The sequence below is a fragment of the Asterias amurensis genome, chromosome 5 (genome assembly GCF_032118995.1).
Source record: "Asterias amurensis chromosome 5, ASM3211899v1".
Classification (NCBI taxonomy): Eukaryota; Metazoa; Echinodermata; class Asteroidea; order Forcipulatida; family Asteriidae; genus Asterias; species Asterias amurensis.
The window spans coordinates 23171444-23193803 of NC_092652.1; the positions used below are offsets into that span (position 1 = coordinate 23171444).

Sequence of the window (22360 nt, forward strand, 5' to 3'; positions counted from 1 at the left end):
CGGCTGGATTGCAGAACATTGTGTACAGTTTTTGTTCTTGAATATTGCAGCAGGAATAAAGAATATTTGTTGTTTGTTACCCTAAACCGATATGTGTGTGACATAAGCACCGCACTTGTTTTTTTTTTACCTGGGGCAAGCGTAGGCACACCCCCGGTGGTCTTGGTCAGTCAGGTCTTGGTGGTGAAAATTGGCATTTAAAGGCACTGGACACCATTGGTAATCACTGAATATCAAAAAACCTTACTTGGTAACGATTAATTGAGAGCTATGACAGTATAAAACATTGTGCGAAACGGCTCCCTCTGAAGTAATGTAGTTTTCGAAAAAGAAGTAATTTTCCACTAAAATATTTGAACTTAATTTCGAGACCTCGCATGATTTTGAGATCCCGAAATCAAACATCTGAAAGCACACAACTTCGTGTGACTAGGGTAATTTTTCTTTATTTATCTCGCAACTTCGACGACCAATTGAGTTCAAATTTTCACTGGTTTGTTACTTTATGCTTTACTTTATGTTGAGATACACCAACCGGGAAGACTGGTCTTTGACAATTACCAATAGTGTTCATCAGTGTCTTAAAAAAGAAAAAAGAAAAGAAAAAAAAAAGCAAATTTCTACATTTGTTATTTCGATACAGCTGCCCAAAATGTAGCCTGACCCCTAAACGTAGTCCGACCTAAGTTTAGCCCAAAAATTGTACACTAAAGTTGCCTCGACCTAAATGTAACAGGGTTTATTCTTCATTTTATTTTAATTTTTTTACGCAGAAGCGGATTTGTTTTTTACAATTTGGTTGGATGGTAGGCCCACGCGTATTATTCAAATACGGAGAGTGATTTATAGTACTATGAACACCAGAACAAAACAATGCTGAAATTATACTTTGATGTAACAACCAGTTTGAAAAACCCAAGGCCCCCATTGTTCTGTGTCTCATTTTTAATTAATTCACACAAGGGTTTCTATTTTCCCCGCTTTCAGCTGTGCCATGAAAAAAAAAAACGAAAAAAAAAAAAAAAAACATTGACAAACTGTATTGCTCAATATACTGTTGGCAAATTGCGGTTGCGAATCTGATATTGACCGCCGCCGCAGTCACGTTGCGGGAAGACCACAATATTACGAAAAACTCATTAGTGAATTGAAATAAAAACCAATTTAATTATTGTATGGCTGCATTCTGCATTCTCCCTGCCAGCAGAAATAAAAGTAGAGCACCGTTTGTTTACGTAAGGGAAAGAAAATATTCTGATTGTTTTCCAGAGATTTTAATTGCATGAAATCATAAAGTACATTTTTATTTTTTGTCCAACGTTTCGTACATTTTTTTTTTAAAGGATGGACATGACGTAGATGGATGATCGATCGCTTGGCCACACCGGTCTCACCTATTGTAGAAACTTGTGTTAACAATTCCTGCTTAGCAGAAATGAGCAGGATACCAGTCACAAATTGAACATGTGGCATGCAATTTTGGCTGGTAACCTTATTTGGTAAGCAAAATGGTGCTGTGCTTCAAATTCTTGCTCAGGATGTGTTCCGCCCAAACTTGATTATGATTTAGAAATATTAGACTGCATTCTGATTTCTGACCCCGATCTTATTCTCTCCCTTTTTTTGTTTTTACTTCAGAGTTTATACCATTTTGCTCTTGTTTATAAAGACATGAATTTGTCTAAACAGAGATCTATTGAGACGAAAAAAGAACAATATTTTGTTAATTTTCAGCAACACTGCGTTATCGACTCGACACAAACGGTGTCTACAGTCTTTGTAATGTCGATGTGGTTAAAACTAAATGGCGCGTCGAAGGCTACCTAGCCTATTGTTTTCCAACCTCGTATTGTTTTGAGCTTTTATTCGCGTGATCAATAAAGTAATACAAAACTCTTACTAATAAAAAAATGGAACAACAAAATGAGGGCATGTGTCCAAAGTACACGTCATTATCTTGTAAATGTTCCGCAATAATTAATATTGTCAAACCAACGCGTGGTGTACGGCGGAAACCGTGCAACCCTTTTTGCACATGAATGCCATCAAGATATTGCACAATTACCTTAAAGGGAAGGTATTACGTTTGTTATCATTCTTAAAACTCTTGGGATTATTATTCATGCGTGGACGTAAAAACGCACTGGATCTTCGGCGATTTCTTAAAAATCCAACCACCTTTTTACAGAATGTGGGTTCGAATCCTGGCCTGGTCAGTCCGACACTTGTGTTCTTAAGCAAGGCACTTTATCATGATTGCTTCTCTCCACACTGGAGAACAAATGGGTTCCAGCGAGAGCTTGATGGACTATAGTCCGATGGACTGTCACCCTGTCTACAAGGAGGAATATTCTCAGCCATTTTGGTGCCAATGAACTCCCAGAAATATCGGCCCGACTAGCAAAATTGGCTGGAGCAGACTTCCTTTTTTTTTCACTTACAAAGGGGATCAAAATGATGAAAATAACCAAGTTTAAATGTGCACTTATATTTATTTCATAATGAAATCATTTTACAGCAAATTGAAACAAAACAAGTTTTTGTTTGTGCAAAATCAATAAAAAATGTCCTCGTCAGAAGTTGTTTTGGTGAAGCATCGATGCAATTAAATTTATTGAGTGAGAAATACATTCACAGTCAACCAATAGTCTTAAATACAGGAAGTGAGGAACACAACTTGATAAATGATATTTAAAAGACAATTAGAATGTTTCGAATTAGTTGTTGAGTACAATACATTCATGTTGAGTACAATACATTCAAGCAATTATAAATAATAATTCGTACCACATTTCCCCTTACCCCAAATACACCTTTGCCTTAAAGGAACACGTTGCCTTGGATCGGTCGAGTTGGTCTTTGAAAAGCGTTTGTAACCGTTTTTTATAAAATGCATATGGGTAGAAAGATGTTGTAAAAGTAGAATACAATGATCCACACAAACATGCCTCGAAATTGCGTGGTTTTCCTTTTACCTCGTCGACTAACACGTCGGCCATTTGGGGGTCAAAATTTTGACTCCCATAAATGGCCGACCATGTTAGTTCGCACAGTAGAAGGAAAACCACGCAATTTCGAGGCAAACTTGTGTGGATCATTGTATTCTACTTTTAAAACATCTTTCCAACCATATGCATTTTATAAAAAACGGTTACAAACGCTTTTGTTTTGACCAACTCGTCCGATCCAAGGCAACGTGTTCCTTTAACCTTTCTCCCTCCCTCCCCTTTATCCCTCTATTTATACCCATTCCTCTTCTGCTGGCCCTTTAAACATAGATTTACTCTTTACCCTCAAACTAACCCTCTGTGCCTTAGCCCACAAACTTTTGTACCATTATTTTCCTGCACCCCTTTATACCCTTTACCTGAACCCTTCGCCTTCTTAACCCTTTGCTTCACTCCTGCCTTTACGCCCACTATTTCCTTCACTCCGTAAACCTTTCATTTACCCTTTTCATTAGCCTTCCTAACCTTGCACCTACACTGCACTTGACTTTACCCTTTCCTGTAACCCTACCCTTAACATTTCCTCCACCCAGTACCCTTTACAGGATTAACCCTACCCTTAACATTTCCTCCACCCAGTACCCTTTACCTAACCCCCCGCTATAGCCTTACACATAACGCCGTACCCTGGCTTTATCTTTAACCTCAATCTTACCTTAACATTGTCAACACCACGACCCATTCCTTTCCCTTAGCCTTGTCCTTATCGGATAACCTTGTCATAATAGCATTTTTCTCTAGAAGACGATCAAAGCAACCGATCGAAACGTCAAGTTGAAACCAACGGTTCTTTTTAGAACCATGCACCCTTACTCAAAGAGACAGTCATTACATGGTGTTACCACAAACCTTTCCATATCGTTTTTCCACCATGAAAAGTTTCAAATCCTACTTATACTACAATAGCCTTACTGGTACACCCTGACCTAACCTTCCACCCAGTCCCAACTATGTTTACTCCTCCCTATATACCCCAACCCAAACCTTTATCTTTTACAACAAAATCCCATGGCCCTAAATTCAACACCAGTAATAATGCACACGGAAACCAACGGATACCAACATGAACAACAGGGTCCCATTTTCCTAAAGCTGTTTAGCAGAAAATAATGCTTAACAAATTTAATTGCTAAGCGAAAAATGAGTGGGACACCAGTCACAACAATGTAAACTCATTGGAATGCGGGCCGGTGTCAGATGCTCCGGACACTTTTGCATATGCAATCGTGTCCGGGGCTATGCAAAAACCGGGCGGGCGAACACGATTGCATATGCAAAACCGTCCGGCGGACAGTATTGCATACGCAATACTGTCCTCCGGATAGTACTGCATACGCAATACTGTCCTCCGGATAGTATTGCATAGAGGACATAATTGCATCCGACACCGGCAACCTGTTTTGATGAGCAATATTTTCCTCTGCTTCGCAATTTTTGCGCATATACATGCTTTATGAAATTGGGCCCTCGCCGGGCTTACTTAATGTATAGTAATTTGAATGAGAGAAAACATTGTAAGATGGCTTCACTAAAATAATGGCGAGGGTCAAACTCTACGATAGGAAAAATCCGAAAAAGTATGGCTTTCCAAGGACATCCATTTCAATATTCTGAGAACATGAGTCGATTTACTTCGTGTTATAGACCCTTACTGCTGATCATGCCCAGTGCTCTGTCCTGCACGAAGCAATTTGATATATAATTATATATATTATATATATTTTATTTTAAATACAAATACACTGTGTTGACCCTTCACACGAGAGCCATGCAAGGATCCCTTGCTACATTGTAGCATGGTTGTACAATTTTACAAAATGTACCTCGTGTGAAAGGACTAACTATTGTGTACTTGTATATCCAAGGCCCCTTGTAAAATCTTGTCAACAATTGCTAGATTTTAAATCTGCTTAAATTAAGCAAGGGACCACTGTTTATTGCTGTCGTGTGAATAGCTTATACGTCGACCTTTGGAGTCTAGCATGGCCCATCCCTGTACGATTTGATGGTGAGTCTTTCTTCTTTTATCTTTTGGCACATGACGCAGTCAGTGGGGAACTGTCGATTGCCGTCCGCACAGACCGGGGAATAATTCCTTGGGCATCCTGTCCTGTCCTCCCATTTCTTACAGAAATTAGGTAACTATACCGGAAAAATAAGAAACAGAGAACAATATTGTAATTTCTTCTTTTCCCTCTGTCATTGGACTGTGGAAGCATGCCTCGAGAGCGTATGTTTTTTTGGTGCAAGAATCCGGACTTCCGGCAGTCACAGCGTGTGACAGCGACAAATATTCCCCTTTTTAAACACTTTGCATAGTGATTTTTGAATAAACCTGATCCATCAACTATGGTTTGACAAAAATAAATAAAATACAATAAAAACGTTTTGCAATGCAATGAGATCGTCGTCGTCGTCGTCGTCGTCGATCACCAAGATAATTATGAGCAAGTTCGGGTGGCGACCATTTGCCAACCACTGGTCAATGTTCCATGGTTACCTATGCATTCAATACATCCTGGGTACCAGGCAAAATCAACCCATGGTCGACTGTAGTCGACTCTAGTGCCGCACTCGAACTTGCTCATATATGATGTATCTCAAAATGAGAAGTTTTTAAGTACCTTCCCTCTAAGCTATGGTTCAATCAGCGCCCAAGTGGTTTAGAGTAACTCACCTTCCATTCGGTGTTTGTGGCCCTGCACCCATCAGCCAGAAGGACAACTACAATTGAGAATTGAAAAAACTAATAAAACATACTATAACTGCATCGTGGTCTGACATGGTCTTGCCATGGTCTTGCTAAGTCCATTATTCAATTGTTGCATTAACGGGTATTACTTTAAATAAGTATTTGTCTAATTAGAATGATGATCTTCCCGCCAAGGGAATACAATTTCATGTATTGCTTATAAATAAAACAATTAAATTCAATCAAAAATCAATCCAATTCAAGGGAACTCGCTAACCCACACAAGGGAACAGCCGATCTGGCAACAGCCGATCTCCCTCATAATATCATTGGTTAATATGCATAGCACGAGTCAAGAAAATTGTGACTCAGCAACTAAAACAACTCTTCTAGTCATTGTGAAATCAGCAGTTAGCTTGGTAGAATTCGAACCCCCAACCTGAGGTTGCAAGTCCTGCGGTCTAACCACTAGACTACGGTATTCGTAAATATTTGTTGTTTACCCAAAGTGTCCAAAATCAAACTAAAACGTAACTTAAACAATCGAATGGACGAGCACGTTCAATGGTCTCCACTGGTATAACAATCATCTACTCTGGAATGTGGTCAGGGTTCCCGAGTTATGTACAATCCCGTAGATTTTGTTTTGTCCACAGTGCATACTAGGAAAAGTATAGGCCTACTCGGTGGTGCTTTTACACATCGGTGTTGGGTAATAAAACATCCGTCACCTGACTTCGTGGTAGTGCAGTTAAAAGGCAGTGGACACTATTGGTATTCAAAATAATTGTTATCATAAAATCTTTCTTGGTGACGAGTAATGGGGAGAGGTTGATGGTATAAAACATTGTGAGAAACAGCTCACTCTGAAGTGACGTAGTTTTTGAGAAAGAAGTCATTTTCCACGAATTAGATTTCGAGACCTCAGATTTAGAATTTGAGGTCTCGAAATCAAGCATCTGAAAGCACACAACTTCGTGTGACCATGGTGCGACACGGTACCGTGTTTTTCGTTTGTTTAATTATTATCTCGCAACTTCGACGACCGATTAAGCCTAAATTTTCACAGGTTTGTCATTTTATGCATGTTGAGATACACCAACTGTGAAGACTAGTCTTTGACAATAACCAACAGTGTCCAGTGTCTTTAATAACGATCCTATAATGCCAAGTAGTTCCGGCCGATTTTCTACCTTCCGCCCAGGTAGTATATAGTTACAAAGCAGGACCGTCCTTTTCAGAACTGTGAAGTCTCCCGAAAAATCTGCTCCACGGTAGTAGAGTATAACAGCAAGACAGTTCTCTAAAGAGCAAACTCTACCTGGCAAATATATACCATGGAGGAATAATTATTCCTCCATGTATATACACACATGGTGTTCCCGCAAACCATTGATACCTCACCATGCCTCAAATTCCAAATAATAACTAAATTGTTGTTGAGCTTACCTCCAATGGCGAACAACCCCAACAGAACATAAACTGATCTCATGGTGTTGTTTGTAGCACAGTTACGACACCTTGTTGTGATGTTGAAAGAAAATTCTGATCTGTATTCTGGAAACAGTGTTGTTACTGTTTTGTATAGCTTTGATAGTCTATAGAGTCTCGTTTATTTACAGTCCAATAGCTAAGAAGAATAAATAGCGACCTGTAAACTATCGGGAACTAATTTGCATAGTGATCACGTGCCCGTGTGCCTGCTGGTAGAATAAGTGGTGGTGCAAACCATGGGGAAGAAGTTGGCCCTTTTCGAAACTACGGCTTCGGCTCCAGATTCGGCTCAGGCTAGCTTGGCCCCGCAGTTGTTTTACAATATTGCGTGTGTTTTGCGTACCCGCTCAGGGCTTCATACGGGAGGACGGGGCCTGAAGCCGAATCCAAAGTCAAAGCCGTGGTTTCGAAAAGGTCCATAGTGTGCAAACTTTGCATGAGAAGCCAGACTGCAATCTAAAATCGACCTTTACTCAAACGATTATGATTTGTTTTTTTTACGGTGAGGACGTGGGTTCTTATCGCTAAAACTGATATGGCACAAGGTTGCACACATTTATTGTAAACGCAAATAGATGTTTCGGGCGGTCCTTGCACCATGAATTAACAATCGAACAGTTTGTGATAGTTGTAAGTTCCACCACAGTCATTCAGTCTAATGACTCCAACTGTTTGTTTCTTTGTTGTTGTTTATCTTAGCATCCCCATGGTTGCGACAGACATTTAACGACTTGTCTGCAAGTCTGTATGGCATGATGTTCTACCACACGTTATTATCTGCACTGGACAAGCTCTTTCTATTGTGGTTTCTAAGTTGTTATCGTTATCTTTAAAGATGCTATGTCAGACTTTTGGCCGATTTGACCCCAACATTTTGATTTAAAATTCAATAAGTATTTTGATGGGGGTCGAGAAAGTTACAAGCTTTCATTTGAGCCATTGCTCGAAAAAGTCCGTCAATTGTTAGTAGCAGTGAAATAAAGTGAAATAGTTTTGTCGGGATCCCGACAATATATCACGTGACCAATTCTTATGTGTTTTATAAGAAACGTTTTCCTGACCATTAAAAATAAAAGTTAAACCCTTTTTCGTTAGAGCGGGTGATACTCTTTGAAATACCATTCACTCAAAACAAATCTATTTTTCAATGTTTGGGGCCAAAAATCTGACATATCTTTAATATCGTCTTGTTGACTTCGTTTAATGGTTAACTAATATTGATGTCGGTGTTGTTTTTATTTTGTTGTACACGTCAGCAAACGCCAATGTAAACATAAGATAGTTCTTTTAATATGCAAATATAATCAGATACATGGGCCTAATTATTGTTGGCAAGGATCTTGTAATCGAAAAGATAACAACAATTTCACTTTAGATTACAAAACTAAAGTGCGTGTGTGTCCCCATTACGGTAAATGAACATGGGGTGAAGTAAGTTGATTCAAAAGAGGGCGCTATCAATTTCTACACAATTTGCCGTAAAGATCTTTTCGCAAATATTGCGCAAGCGCTAACTTGGTCGCTACAATCCCGGCCATATCTCGTTGGGCCCCCCTGCCCCCTTTCATTGTTGGTTCCAATAATGTTGGTTCCAATTGCCGATCTTCTTGTAAGTTACAGTCAACATTGAGCGGGGGCGGGGCGGGGGCGGGGTACATTTTTTTAAATTGTGAATTAAATGGGAAGTGCACAGTGAATTGTTTTATATAACTTTAGGAATGGGTGCCCCAAGCATTTTGGCCGGGATTGTACAGCTATAGACCAACATGCGAATAATTACATTACCCTTTATGCAGGACAAGCTTTTTCAACAAAACTTTTCAACGTTTCCGCTTTGGAATTCTACAAATCTTGAAAACATTTCAGATTTGTCATAATTAATGAGATATTCTGTCATCTAAAAAAAAAAAAAAAAAAAAAAAAAATAAGCAGGAGATCCGTGCTCTACGAATGATTGAGACGTGATCACACTAAACAAAAAAAAGGGGAAGCACATAATTGTGACGAAGTAATTAAATATAATAGTTTGTTTAGTTCACGTGAAATGTTTCTCAAAACTTTTCAAGAGGAGAACGACTTCATCAGCTAAACACTCGAAAATCTTGTTACACTGAAAGGGCAAGGGCACCACGGCATTTCTCATTGGTAAAGGGCACCTCATGAGGAAATTGTAAATTAAATTGCTTAAGCAAAAATTTTGGATAAGCACGAAAATAGCTTGCTAATTTTACACAGGTTACTGGCAAAATTGTCATGCCATATACATTGCTTGCAACTGGTATTGAGCTATTGTTTACTTAGCATAACAATTGAGTGGAGTCTTGGCCGGTTTTCTGATTTTACTAAGCATTGATTATTTTGCTTAAGCAGAATTTTTTGCTTAAGTAGCTCTATAAAATTGGCCCCAGGGAGCATGGAGGCAATCGCCATACCCATTGTGCATTAAGAATTTCAGATTATTTTATCAATACAATATCGCTAGCGGGAAAGGTTAACAAATTTATTGATACAACTTGTTTGTTCCCTCCGAATAATAATTGTTTCCCTCCTTGGGAACGAAATAGATTTTGGGGATAAAAGGTGATATATTTTTTGCATTAATGTAGTACTTTGAAGAGAAATGTTTCTCTAAATGCATTATACGAACCAAAGCTGCTGTACTTCTTGTCACGTAAGTTTGTATTGACATTAACTCTCAGAGTCATTACAAAAACAGGCCCTTTACTTCATTACAAACGAGTAAAACAAGTCACGAAAATAATTGAGACGAAAATTATTTTGGAATAAAAAACTTTTTTTTCGTGCAGTGTTTTACTATTTTTTCAAAAACTACAGCAGTAATATTTTAAGGTAAGCTTTCTACATTGGGGTTTCTTTACAAAAAGTATACATTCATCATTGGATTTACGTAGTTTATGGCCATGAACAACTGTTTAGTCTAATTAAGCCATGAATTATCTAAAAGTAAAATTAGCTTTACAAATCAATTTTGAAAAATTGAGAACGAGACTTGACCTTCGTATGCAGTAACAGTTTTTTTTTATAAACGATTGAGAATGTTGCCCAAATGACGTTAATTAAACTCAGGTCTCATCATTAGTGCGTAATTGGCAAGGGGTTTCTAAAAGAAATCACAAAGTAGGTCTACTCGACTTTTTTTCCACCGTTAATTCTAGCAAAGTATTTTGTGAGTTATTAAATTGTATTAAAAACAAAGTGCATTGGTTATAATATTTATATTCAAGGGACCTTAAAATAAAAAGGTCGACCATTGGTTGACTACTGTGGTCGACCATTTGGAACCAGCCTTGAGCCCTTGGTCCCAACACTATTTTCTATTCTAACATGTATACGGCGCAGAGAGGAACCAGTGACACAGTAGGGAAAAGGCTGAAGATTGACTAGTCTTCCAAATGAGTCGTTCGAGTGAGTGCGTCACTGCGCATGTACGTTGCTGGTCAGTAGTCAACCACGGGTCGACTAAATGTGCCCACTCGAAATGCTCCAAGTTGTCGTCTGGACGAAAGACTTAATCGTTTATTCTGTTAAAGTCGTGTACTTTGAAGAAGGGTCTAATATATGGTGGCCCCGAAGGGACATCGCATAACGCAAACGTGTGCGCACACGTATGCAATGTCGTGAAACAAATCGCAAATATATGCGCACAAGTATACAATATCGTGAAACAATTCGCGAATATGTGCGCACACGTATGCAATGTCGTGAAACAATTCGCGAATATGTGCGCACACGTATGCAATGTCGTGAAACAAATCGCGAATATGTGCGCACACGTATGCAATCTCGTGAACCAAATCGTGAATATGTGCGCACACGTATGCAATTTCGTGAACCAAATCGTGAATATGTGCGCACACGAGTGCGATTTGTTTTGCAATGTCGTGAATTTTATTGCATACCATGTTGCATACCATTAGGATGATGTCATAGTTGTGGATAATTTGTTACCGATCTAGGGAGTACTGTGGCGCTACAGCAGGCTCCCTCTGTAAAGCATGTGTATACCCAGGAACTTGGCACCAGGCCAAGGACGACCACACGCCTCGCTTGCCTCACAACAAAGACTACTGCTGCAATGACTACCGCTTATCTCACTGTTGGAAAGAAACCCCCCAGATCATTAGACATTTTATTCAAAGGTATGCAACATGGTATGCAATAAAATTCACGACATCGCAAATAATATTCGCAGACGTGTGCGCACATATTCGCGAATTGTTTCACGACATTGCATACGTGTGCGCACATATTCGAGAATTGTTTCACGACATTGCATACGTGTGCGCACATATTTGCGAATTGTTTCACGACATTGCACACGTGTGCGCACACGTTTGCGATATGCGATGTCCCTTCAGGGCCACCATACTAATAATATCTCGTGTTTAACAACGCCCGTAAAGTAATCAGAGAACAGCAATAGTGGCCTTAGATTCGATTGAATCCTGGACCTATAACTAGTACAAACAGGATACTTTCAAACATGTTTTTGTTGTTGTTATTGATTAACATTTCGACTGTATTCATCAGAAGTGTGACCAATACAACAAAGAATAAGTAATAATGTTAATTTTTAAAAAAATGACATTGTTGCCGTTGGGTGTAAACTGAATTGTGTCCGATTTGGGCGGGGAAATGGGTGCCACTCGTTGGGTGTAAGGGGGGGGGGGGGACACCTCCCTATACTTCCTCGAGATCGAAGTGTTTACACTTATATTTGGATGTTGTGACGCGTGATGCTCCTGGTGCAATCTGTTGTTCTAGGAACATCTGTCCCCCGGAGGCATGTGCCATCCTCAAAAAATGTCCTGATGTTTTTTTTTAATCGATTTAGAATAACGAAATTCTCCCAATCGAAAAGCATTACGACAAAGTTTTCCCGATGTTTTTTGTTTAAGATTCCCTTTTTTTTCAATCGAATTAGAAGAACAACATTCCCAATTGGAAATCATTACGAAGTGGCATTTTTGTGAAGAACAGGGAACTCAATTTTGTGCCCTATATAAAGAAGGATGAATCAATAGAGGGCGCTATCAGACGAACTTTGTGTATACAGTTCGCTGTATTTGGGTGGGGCACGGAAACCCCTGCTACACCGGTGTTACGCCACTACCCCTCTCACTATCACGCGAGCTTTGTTTTATTAGAAAATAGAAAAAGGCAAAATTTGATGATTGTTTTGAGGCACTCTTCTTCTCTATTCACGGAAGACCTTTGAAGTCATATCTTAGTCTATTCTGTAGCCCAAATAGCCCAAACGAAGCCGGTGTGTCCCTTTAAGACAGCATATGGCCCGTGTTTACTCGGGTCTCAACATGATTCACTACAATAGTCACGTTTTACAGACAAAGCTGATAATGTGATGGGACAAAATACAAAGATAGTGTAGGCTAGGAGTCGTGGTCTGTATTGTATCCGTTTATGAAGTACACAGTGAACATTTTGTACAACTACGTGCGTAGTTGGACACCATCCAATGCGATAAAGTCAACATTTCAACATTTTGCCTAATCATTCTTCTAATACACGTAAGCCCGCGGTAATTAGCTGTTGTCTATAATATATATGTATATTGTTCTTGTAAAGGGTTTGTGTACGTCTGGTAATGACTCTGAAAACTAATGTCAATAAAGACACCTGCGGTAAGAAGTACATCAGCTTTGGGTAGTAAATGCTTTTGTTTGTTTAACGTTCCACTTCGAAGTTCTGTGCGGTTATGGAAAGATATATCACTTTTTATCATCCCCATATTTGAATGTAAGAGAAGTTACACAATGTTTTCTTTGATAGAGTTGTTTGCTTATCCTGAAATTCACGTGGAAATTCTGTTTTTATCAAGGAGGAAATTTCATGCTAGGCAAATAAATTATTGTGCTTAGCAGCTCTATGAAATTGGGCCCAGATCGTAAGGCTGTGTGTGTAAAGAACAAGGGGGAGCGCTGAACAAGTGAAAGTTTTTATTTGTTGTTTTCCAAGCAACGTGTAAGTTTCACCCATGCTGACACTTTTCATAATGGCCAAAACTTAGCTTCGTATATTTTTTATTTTTCTTCCTTTCGTGCCGAGTATGTACAATGTCTAGATCTTACATAACTAGTCGTCACACTCATTCTATGCACACTAAGAACAGTGATACTCTTTTTCTCAACGGTTTGTGTCTTTGAGGTTTAGTATACCGTGAGGTATATATAGGGCAGTTAGACTTTAGGTCTTACTTATCAAAACATGCTGACGTGGATACACCCACATATGCTTAATTTCAAAGAGTTGCTAAAGCACTTACAATACAAGTAGCTTAGCACAAGACTTTTTGCTTACCAGAGTAAGATTACCAGCCTAAATACCGTATCACAAAGCAACTGGTTCATGCTTAGTGTTGCTTCAATCAGAAAACTGGTATTAAGCAAAATGTTCTGCAGAAGCAGCTCTATCAAATTGGGCCATGAACTTTCGTCAGAGGTATCGAAACTTGGATATCTTAGTTTGGGTATCTTTAAAGAAAAACTCTATTAATTTTGTGAGTTAAAATTGAATAGATGTCTGAGATCACCGAAACAAGGATAACATGTTTTAAGAAGGGGGGGGGGGCACAAGGGAGTGCCTTTATTTTCATGAAGGGGTCTTTCTGAGCAGTTAAAACTGTAGTTCCCTTTTGCAAGTTTTTCTAAGCATCTGCTTGGTGGATCGAGGAGACTTCACGTGCGTGATCAACTGCAACGAAACGGTTCCAGCATCCCCCTCACAAAAAAATACGAAGTTAAACTAGAACAAATTGCAATAGCTCGAAGGTCATTTACAGAAAATAGAAACTGTTAAAAAGGTACTCAGTGAGTAGAGGAGAAATCGAGTGAGGGACTATATCAACTATGTTTATCTTATTATTGACGATCGTGAAAATCGCATTGTTCTCTCTAAATGTAAATGAGTGAAAAACACCATTATTTACATTTCGAGTTGTCCTTCATATGACTCTTTAAAAAGAGTGGTGGTTATTTCACTCTTTTGGAAGGGTTTCACCTTAGGACAGAGTGAAAAATCACTCAAAAAGATGCAAAGTTCAATCTAAAAGAGTGGAAGACCACTCAAAAAAAAAGAGTTGTCCCTCATTATATGGCTCTTCAAAGAGTGCCTTCACTCTTTTGTATTTAGAGAGTTGAAAGATCATTAATTAGTGTGGAGGTAGTAGAAATAGGAGAAGCGGAGGACGAAGATGACGAATAAGAAGTTCCCTTCCGCCGTCTAGCTGAACAAATCATGATGACAAAGGTGAAGGATAAAGGATGATCCAGCGTCCATTAGAACGCAACCTACGGAGCTCTCGCTATCTCCAGCTCCATCGCATGGCTGGACCTCTTATCGCACGAAACGGAGATTATGTTGCGCTGAGTGTTCCCGCTCCAGTGCATGTTACCAAGGTAACTTGGCATCATCGCTCGCTGACATCACACCGTTTGGTCAAATCAACGCAGAATTTTATTCTGCTACTCGGACTTCGAGACAGAAAAAAAAAAAAAAAAAAGAGCAAGAGACCAACCCACGAACTGACTCCGCGGTAGTGCAGTTAATTATACGATCCCATAAGCTAAAGTAGTAGTCCCAGCAAATGTTCTACACCTTCTGCCCAAAGGTAGTAGTTAAAAAGCAGGACAGTTCTTTTTAGAACCTAGAAGTTCCCCGAACAATCTGATAACTCTACTCCGCGGTAGTATATCAAAGAAAAACATCGTTTCTAAGATCAAACTTTACCTGGCAAGTAGATACACGCATGTGGTGTTACTGCAAACCAAATTTATATTGATACCTTACCATGCAATGCCTAAAATCCTGTATAAGATAATAATATACTAAGAAGGACAGTTCTTTTTAGAACTGAGAAGTCTCGTAGAGGAGTCCCCCGAATTCTTAAACACGTCTACTCCGCGGTTGTAGAATTATGACAAGACAAATACTTAAAAGAACACATCGTCCTATAACAAGAAGATGAACACATGGTTTTGACCGCAAACGTAAAATACATCGATGATACCTCTAGCTCTCCATGCAATGCCTTACATCCCATTATAACCGAATAAAGCTTAAAATTTGATGAACATGTTAAATTAGAATGTATAATACATGTTAGCGGATTATGGTAGTAAGAGTATATAAAATGATTTCCAACTTCTGGTTTTCGTTTAAAGGCAGTGGACACTAATGGTAATTACTCAACATAATTATTAGCATAAAACCTTACTAGGTGACGAGTAATTGGAGAGGTTGATAGTATAAAACATTGTGAGGAACAGCTCCCTCTGAAGTGCCATAGTTTTCGAGAAAGAAGTAATTTTCCACGAATTTGATTTCGTTACCTCAGATTTAGAATTTGAGGGCTCGAAATCAAGCATCTAAACGCACACAACTTCGTGTGACAAGGGTGTTTTATCTTTCATTATTATCTCGCAACTTCGACGACCAATTGAGCTCAAATTTTCACAGGTTTGTTATTTTGTGCATATGTTGCGATACACCAAGTGAGAAGACTGGTCTTTGACAATTACCAATAGTGTCAACTGTCAAGTGTCTTTAAATAAGACACATTTCACTTCGAAATATGTAAAAACAAAAAAGTTGTGAGTTGTTATGCACCAATATTTGAATCCGGGAAGCCTTACTGCTTGCTTAAAGCCAGTGTACACTATTGGTAATTACTCAAAATAATTATTAGCATAAAACCTTTCTTGATTACGGGTAATGGGTAGAGGTTGATAAAAAATTGTTTGAAAAACAGCTCCCTCTGAAGTGACGTAGTTTTCGAGAAAGAAGTTATTTCCACGAATTTGATTTCGAGACCTCAGATTTAGAATTAAATCAAGCATCTGAAAGCACACAACTTCGTGTGACCATGGTGCGACAAGGGTGTGTTTTTCTTTCATTAATATCTCGTAACTTCGACGACCGATTGAGCTCAAATTTTCACAGGTTTGTTATTATATGCATTTGTTGAGATACACGAACTGTGAAGACTAGTCTTTGACAATTACCAGTAGTGTCCAGTGTCTTTGGCGCTTCTCAGATCGTTGTATTCCTAAGGATCATTCTTTCTGCTAGGACATGAATCGCTTTGGTTTTCCAGCAATATCTAAAAAACACGACAGTCTTTTGAAATAAATTTCAGAGGTTAGTTTTACTCTGTACTTCTACATTTTTTAAACTGGATTAAAACAATCGAACGGTTTCAAAAACCGAAGTGTACTTTACCTTTAAAGTCCGGGAATATCAACAATAGAAAGCATTTTTTCAATGACGTATCAATGCGCTTTACGTGCCCTGGGCATGGTCATTTGGGCCATTAACATTCCTATAATCTGTAACCTTTCTCAGCTCCCTGGGGATTTTACAGCCCCGGGCTGCCTAGACTTGACTCAAGTCTCAATCCCGTGCCCATCACTAGAAAACTATTGTTTTGTGATGCTTAGGGACCCTTCACACGAGAACGGGACTTGAATCAAGTCGCGCATGGTTCTCAGGGAGGCGATCCTTCTAAATCCTTGCCCTTCCGTAAATTATTTTCTAAGAACTCCTTCCAAAACTAGAAACCTCGTTACTCAATGGGCTCTTAATTAACATTAATAACTATTTTGAGTTTTTTTAAATATAAAAATGACGCATGTCGAGTTTATAATTAATGCTTTAATGATTAAAAGGTTACTTAATGATTAATTCTTTTTAATTTGTTTTTGCGGTTTGCAGTTTTGTTACTGTTATTGTCTCTCTGCATATTTTGCGCATACTGTTAATTATTTTGTTCGTTATTGTATGCCTATGTGGTTTTAGGGTTTTCTGTATTTTTGGTAATTTTTGTAATTGTTAATATTTTTAGACTCACAAGCCGAATTGAATTTCACTGTATATGTATTTATATGTGTGACAATAAACAATTGAATTGAATTGAATTAGAATAATTGTTGGCATAAAAACTTACCTGGTAAACGAGCAATGAAGAGCAAATAATAATTGTGTTATTTAACACCTTTCTGGGGATACACCTAGTGAAAATACTGGTCTTCGACAACTACCAAAGGTGTCCGGTGCATTTAATGGTTTGTATGATACTTTAATAATTAGTGATGCAACTAATTGGTACCCCCCGCCCTGCCCCCTACAAGTCTATAATTAATGCTTAACACGCACATCAGACACGTAGGCGTACACGTGTTGCAGACTTATTGTAAAACAAGGCCGTTGTTATATTTAAACATTTATTTATGTATGTCCTTAATTTTACTTCTAACGAAGGTCCGGTTCGGATCGTAAGCTAAGGCCATATTTCCCATATTTTGAACATTGTCTTATTTTATGCTAGATTTTAATACAGGGTAATCGTTTTAAATGTTCTTTTATGTAATTTGGTTACCTCTCTTGGTTGTTTAAATATGGTATGAATATTAATAAATATATCTTAAAAAATATGAATGGTAAACTTTTTTTTCTTTGCTTCAGTTCAACTTTCATCAGAGAACACTAACTGAAAGGGGTCCTATTCTTTAACGCTGTTTACGGAGCAATTATGGTGTCTTGCTCAAAGACACGCGTGACGTGTGCTGGATTCGAACCCACACAGTCACACACTGCTGCTGACAACATCAGGGCCCAGATTCACAGAGCTGCTTAAGCACAAAAATAGCTTAGCACAACACAATTATGGTTACCAGAATAAGGTTACCGGCCAAACCATGTATAATTTGTGACTGGTATCATGCTATTTTTTTTGCTTAGCAGACAATGTAAAGCAATATTTATAGTTGGGCCCAGAGCTTGGGTCAGATGAGCGAGACTGCTCGGCTACGACACGCTGTATTCATATAAACAGTAACCACTGGTATACACATTCAAACAAAAGAGGACAATAGGGTCCACGGTTCGGGAAAGGTCCACAGTTGGAAAACGTGTACAAAACCAATGGGAGTTGTAGCAAAAAAGTATGAACAAAAGAGGGACTTGGAGGTCCACTGTTGAAGAAGGCGTATACAAGCTTCTGTGTGGGTATCTCTAATAAGTTGGTGTGTTCCTGATGATAAATTGTAGTGTTTACCCGACGTTTCATTCAAGCAGCTCTAGCTGTCTTCAGAGCTGACGGAATATATCAACATGCAACACAGGCCTATAATAAGGTTTATGATGTAACATTTTATGTTATGGAAACAACTTCAAATCTGACAACAGAATCGCAACTGGATCTAAAAACAAACCACGCACAATTATCTATAGCAGTTTTAGTGCTCGATCAACAATGCACTCACATGAACATTCGGTTTTTTTTAATGTTTCAATTTTCCCAAATTTCCCAATGAATGATGGATGCAGTTTTTTTTTGTTATCTCCTCCAGTTTCGCAAAGCCTGTTTATTTGATTCGTGTGAACGCAATCGTACTCTGTCGCAGGTCATCTCCCGAGACTGAATTTATTTTGCACTTTGATATAGCGTCATCGTGAGAATGACATCAGGGTTGTTTGCTTAAAACAGATTCACAAACATCCGACAAAAACAAATACAGGAGACAGCCCCACCAAACAGACAGGCAAAAAGCCGATGCTTTGTGTTTCGTAGTCCAGTCTTTTTAACATGCAGACCACGTTTCTTGTATGTTAAGTTCAGTGCCTTTAAAATGTTGGCACACTCTGTATACGATAAATACAAAGATAGACTGATGATTAGACTTGTGGAAAAGTCGTTAATGGTCTGCCGCGGCGGTGTCGAGTCGTGGCGTTGGTGTCGCAACGATTCAGGCTTCCGCGATCGAATACTGCTCTCGCGAGATCACTGCTCTCGCGCGAACTTCTGGTTGCCGACTTCTACACCGTAGTCGTGAGAGCAGTAGTCTCGCGGGTCCAGCAGTCTCGCGAGAATACCGCGGGAATCGCGGGTAGATACGGCATATAGAGTCGGAACGCTGTCACCGCGACAGTCATTTAACGCCTTGTCTACAAGTCTAACTGATGATGTGTGAAGAGGTAGAGAGAGGAGAGAGATTACAAAAAAGATAAAGACCTCTGAGCAGGAAGCCCGCAGAGACACCGTTTCAACGAAGATGCTCCCCCTAAACGCAGGAGCTCTGAGCCCGCTCTAGGTATCGACCGGGCGCCAACAGTTCCAGGTTTGATTCCGGGGGTAAGGTTTTAAACTTACCCCCTTGCGGTAACCGGCCAGGCGCGGTGTCTGGAGAGCCGTGATTGACAAACAGCTCTCTTGCGGGTGTGCTCTCGAGTCACCTTGGTCCCCCGTGACACGGCGGCGCAAAAGCCACTTCCAGAGGGAGGGGGAAAAAGTGGGTTGTAAAAATACACATACAATGAGAGAGGATGGAATCACGGCACTTATTAGGTGAATCGTTTATAGTGTGGTCGATCGTACACCACTCCGGGTTTTAATCTCGACTTCAAGAGAGACACAAACAGTGAAGACAAGAGATGACATGTTTTTGAGTTGATCAATAGTTGATACATTATGTATAGGGAGATCAAATCTCCTTTGGGCGGAACTCTACATAGATTCACCTTTGTATGTGCAGACACATGAAATGCACGCACAGCTCTCTCGCAGGGCTGACGTATTACAGTGGCCCTGAAGGGACATCAGAAAACACAACTCATTTTATTCACGTCTACTATTAATACAACATTGATGCTGACGGCTACATAACTTAATTTAGTTATAACTTAATTACGATGTGTTAAAGAGGCTCCCAGATCGAATACAATGTTAAGTTGTATAATCGTTTCCCAGAATTATAGATAGGGTACTATTTCAAGTCTCAAAACTCGCGTCAAAGGGTATTTTTTAGACAGTATACCCTTCCAGCACATTTTTTTTTCTCGAAAAACTTTCATTGACGTCATATTTTAAATGTTTATTACGAGTCTGTACACTTAGGTACAGGTGTTTGTTTTATGTTCGTTACTGAATGTTGATGGTATTTCAATAAAAACAAAATTGAATTTGAGATTATGACTCCCGCAGAAGTTTCTCTAACGATCTTTCACTCCGAAAATATGAAGTTTAAAGAGTTTGTTTTTACATTGATTAAAGACACTGGACACTATTGGTAATTGTCAAAGACCAGCCCCCTCACTTGGTGTTCATTTGTAATAACAAACCTGTGAAAAATTGAGCTCAATCGGTTGTCGAAGTTGGGAGATAATAATGAAAGAAAATACACCCTTGTCACGCGAAGTTGTGTGCTGTGATTAGTGCCTAACGAAAGTGAACTTGAACCAGAAACGCTTTTCCATATTAATGTTAATGTTGTTGTTGTTTTTGTTGTTGATGATTTAAAACTGCTACTGCTGTCACTTTTGCTGTTGTTTCCGTTGCTGTCGCTGTGTCTGTTACTGTTCATTTTTCTGTTGCTGTTGTTGTTTTTGTTGTTGTTGATGTTGTTGTTGGTTGGGCCATCATAAGGTTAGTAGTAACTGAAGAACGGAAATACCTATTGTCGAGAAGACATTGCAAGACTTCCCCGACGTAAGAGGTCTCATGTGCCGTTGAGGAAATTAAATGAACAATATACAATTATTCTTCAATGTCTTGTCTCTATACTCGCAGTTTTTAAAGAAATAACCCGTAAAACCGTATGAAAGGGTTAAATGTTATGTTTGAAATGCAAAACTCCGGCGCCGTTTCCTCTCTGTTTTGTATGTTCAATATCTCTACATGACTTGTAGTCATAGCCCATATTTCTCGATATTTTTTGACAAATTATGAAGCTCTTTAGACGCTTGCTCTTTCTTGTGTTTATTGATTTGTCTTTGTGTTAAAAAGCATCGTGACATTTTTACTAGAAATGTTTATTTTTCCAATTTTGAGACGTCAAACAGAATTGCGTAAAAAAAAAAAAAAACATACAGTAGGCCTAAGGGCCGCCTTCATTACGTGTTGACATAATTCTAATATTCCCATTGACACACACTTAAAAATGATCGTTGAAATATCCCTCTAACTTACGGAAAAAATCTTTTTAGCATGTGCTTAAAACGACCCACGAGGGCGTTGTGACCAAAAAGGTTCATCGCTTGATGAACTAACAAAAACACCAGAAAAAAAACCCTGAAACCACCCTGCCAACAAACACTCTCTTCAGAAAAAGGTGCTCGTCAACACTGGTGAAAACACTGAATGCGTGTTAAAGACACTGGACACTATTGGTAGTTGTCAAAGACCAGTCTTCCCTCACTTGGTGTATCTCAACATATGCATAACATAACAAACCTGTAAAACTTTGAGCTCAATTGGTCGTCGAAGTTGCGAGATAACTATAAAAGAAAAATACCCTTGTCACACGAAGTTGTTTGCTTTCAGATGCTTGATTTCGCGACCTCAAAATCTAATTCTGAGGTCTGGAAATCAAATTCGTGGAAAATTACTTCTTTCTCGAAAACGACGTTACTTCAGAGGGAGCCTTTTCTCACATTGTTTTATACTATCAATTTCTCCCCATTACTCCCCATCCATCAAAACACCCGAGAAATTACGGTAAATGATGGAAAAAAGGAAGGGGGAAGGGTAAAGACTACACAGAAAACCCCTAATAAATAAAAATTTGAACCTTTCTCTGCCATGTTAGGCACTCAGGACACGTTTGGTAATTGTCAAAGACCAGTATTAGTGGATCCCAACATATGCATAAAATAACAATGCTGTAAACTATCAACAGCTATCCATTGCTCGTTACCCAGTAAGTGTTTATGCTAATAATTATTTTAAATAATTACCAATAGTTTCCACTGCCTTTAAAATACCCTCACAATCCAAACCATTGACTTGGAAACGTGCTTGGGTAGTGCCGATTTGTCCGTTTTCTCAACATTAATTTGAAAGGGATATTTTTGAATTATTAAAAAAGAGAATACCTCTTCACTAAGACATTGATCAGTGCAGGATCAGTAATAAGCAATAGTCTGTTTCTGGCTGATAAAAACCACCATCGCTAAGTGAACTTCTATGCTTTCAGATCGGACTCTCGTCTGACTATGGCTTTGGGGCTGTTGTGGCCTTAATACTTGTATTATAATACACGCCCCCTTTAAGATTACACTAAGGGTTGTTTTAATTGGGCACCGTAAATGCAAGCAGTGTTTTTGCCGATATGAAGTGTCGATCAATCACCCG

The 22360-nt window shown here is 39.0% G+C and overlaps 1 protein-coding gene across 1 annotated transcript; it reads right to left on the reverse strand.

The window, feature by feature from the left end:
* Positions 1-2472: 2472 nt before the first annotated feature.
* LOC139937745 (trypsin inhibitor ClTI-1-like) lies at positions 2473-7348 on the reverse strand. Its single transcript, XM_071933034.1, has 3 exons — positions 7150-7348; positions 5686-5732; positions 2473-5150 (listed from the first exon to the last, which is right to left on the reverse strand). The coding sequence occupies exons 1-3, from the start codon at positions 7190-7192 to the stop codon at positions 4986-4988; spliced, it is 255 nt and encodes an 84-aa protein (XP_071789135.1). The 5' UTR covers positions 7193-7348; the 3' UTR covers positions 2473-4985.
* Positions 7349-22360: the final 15012 nt, after the last annotated feature.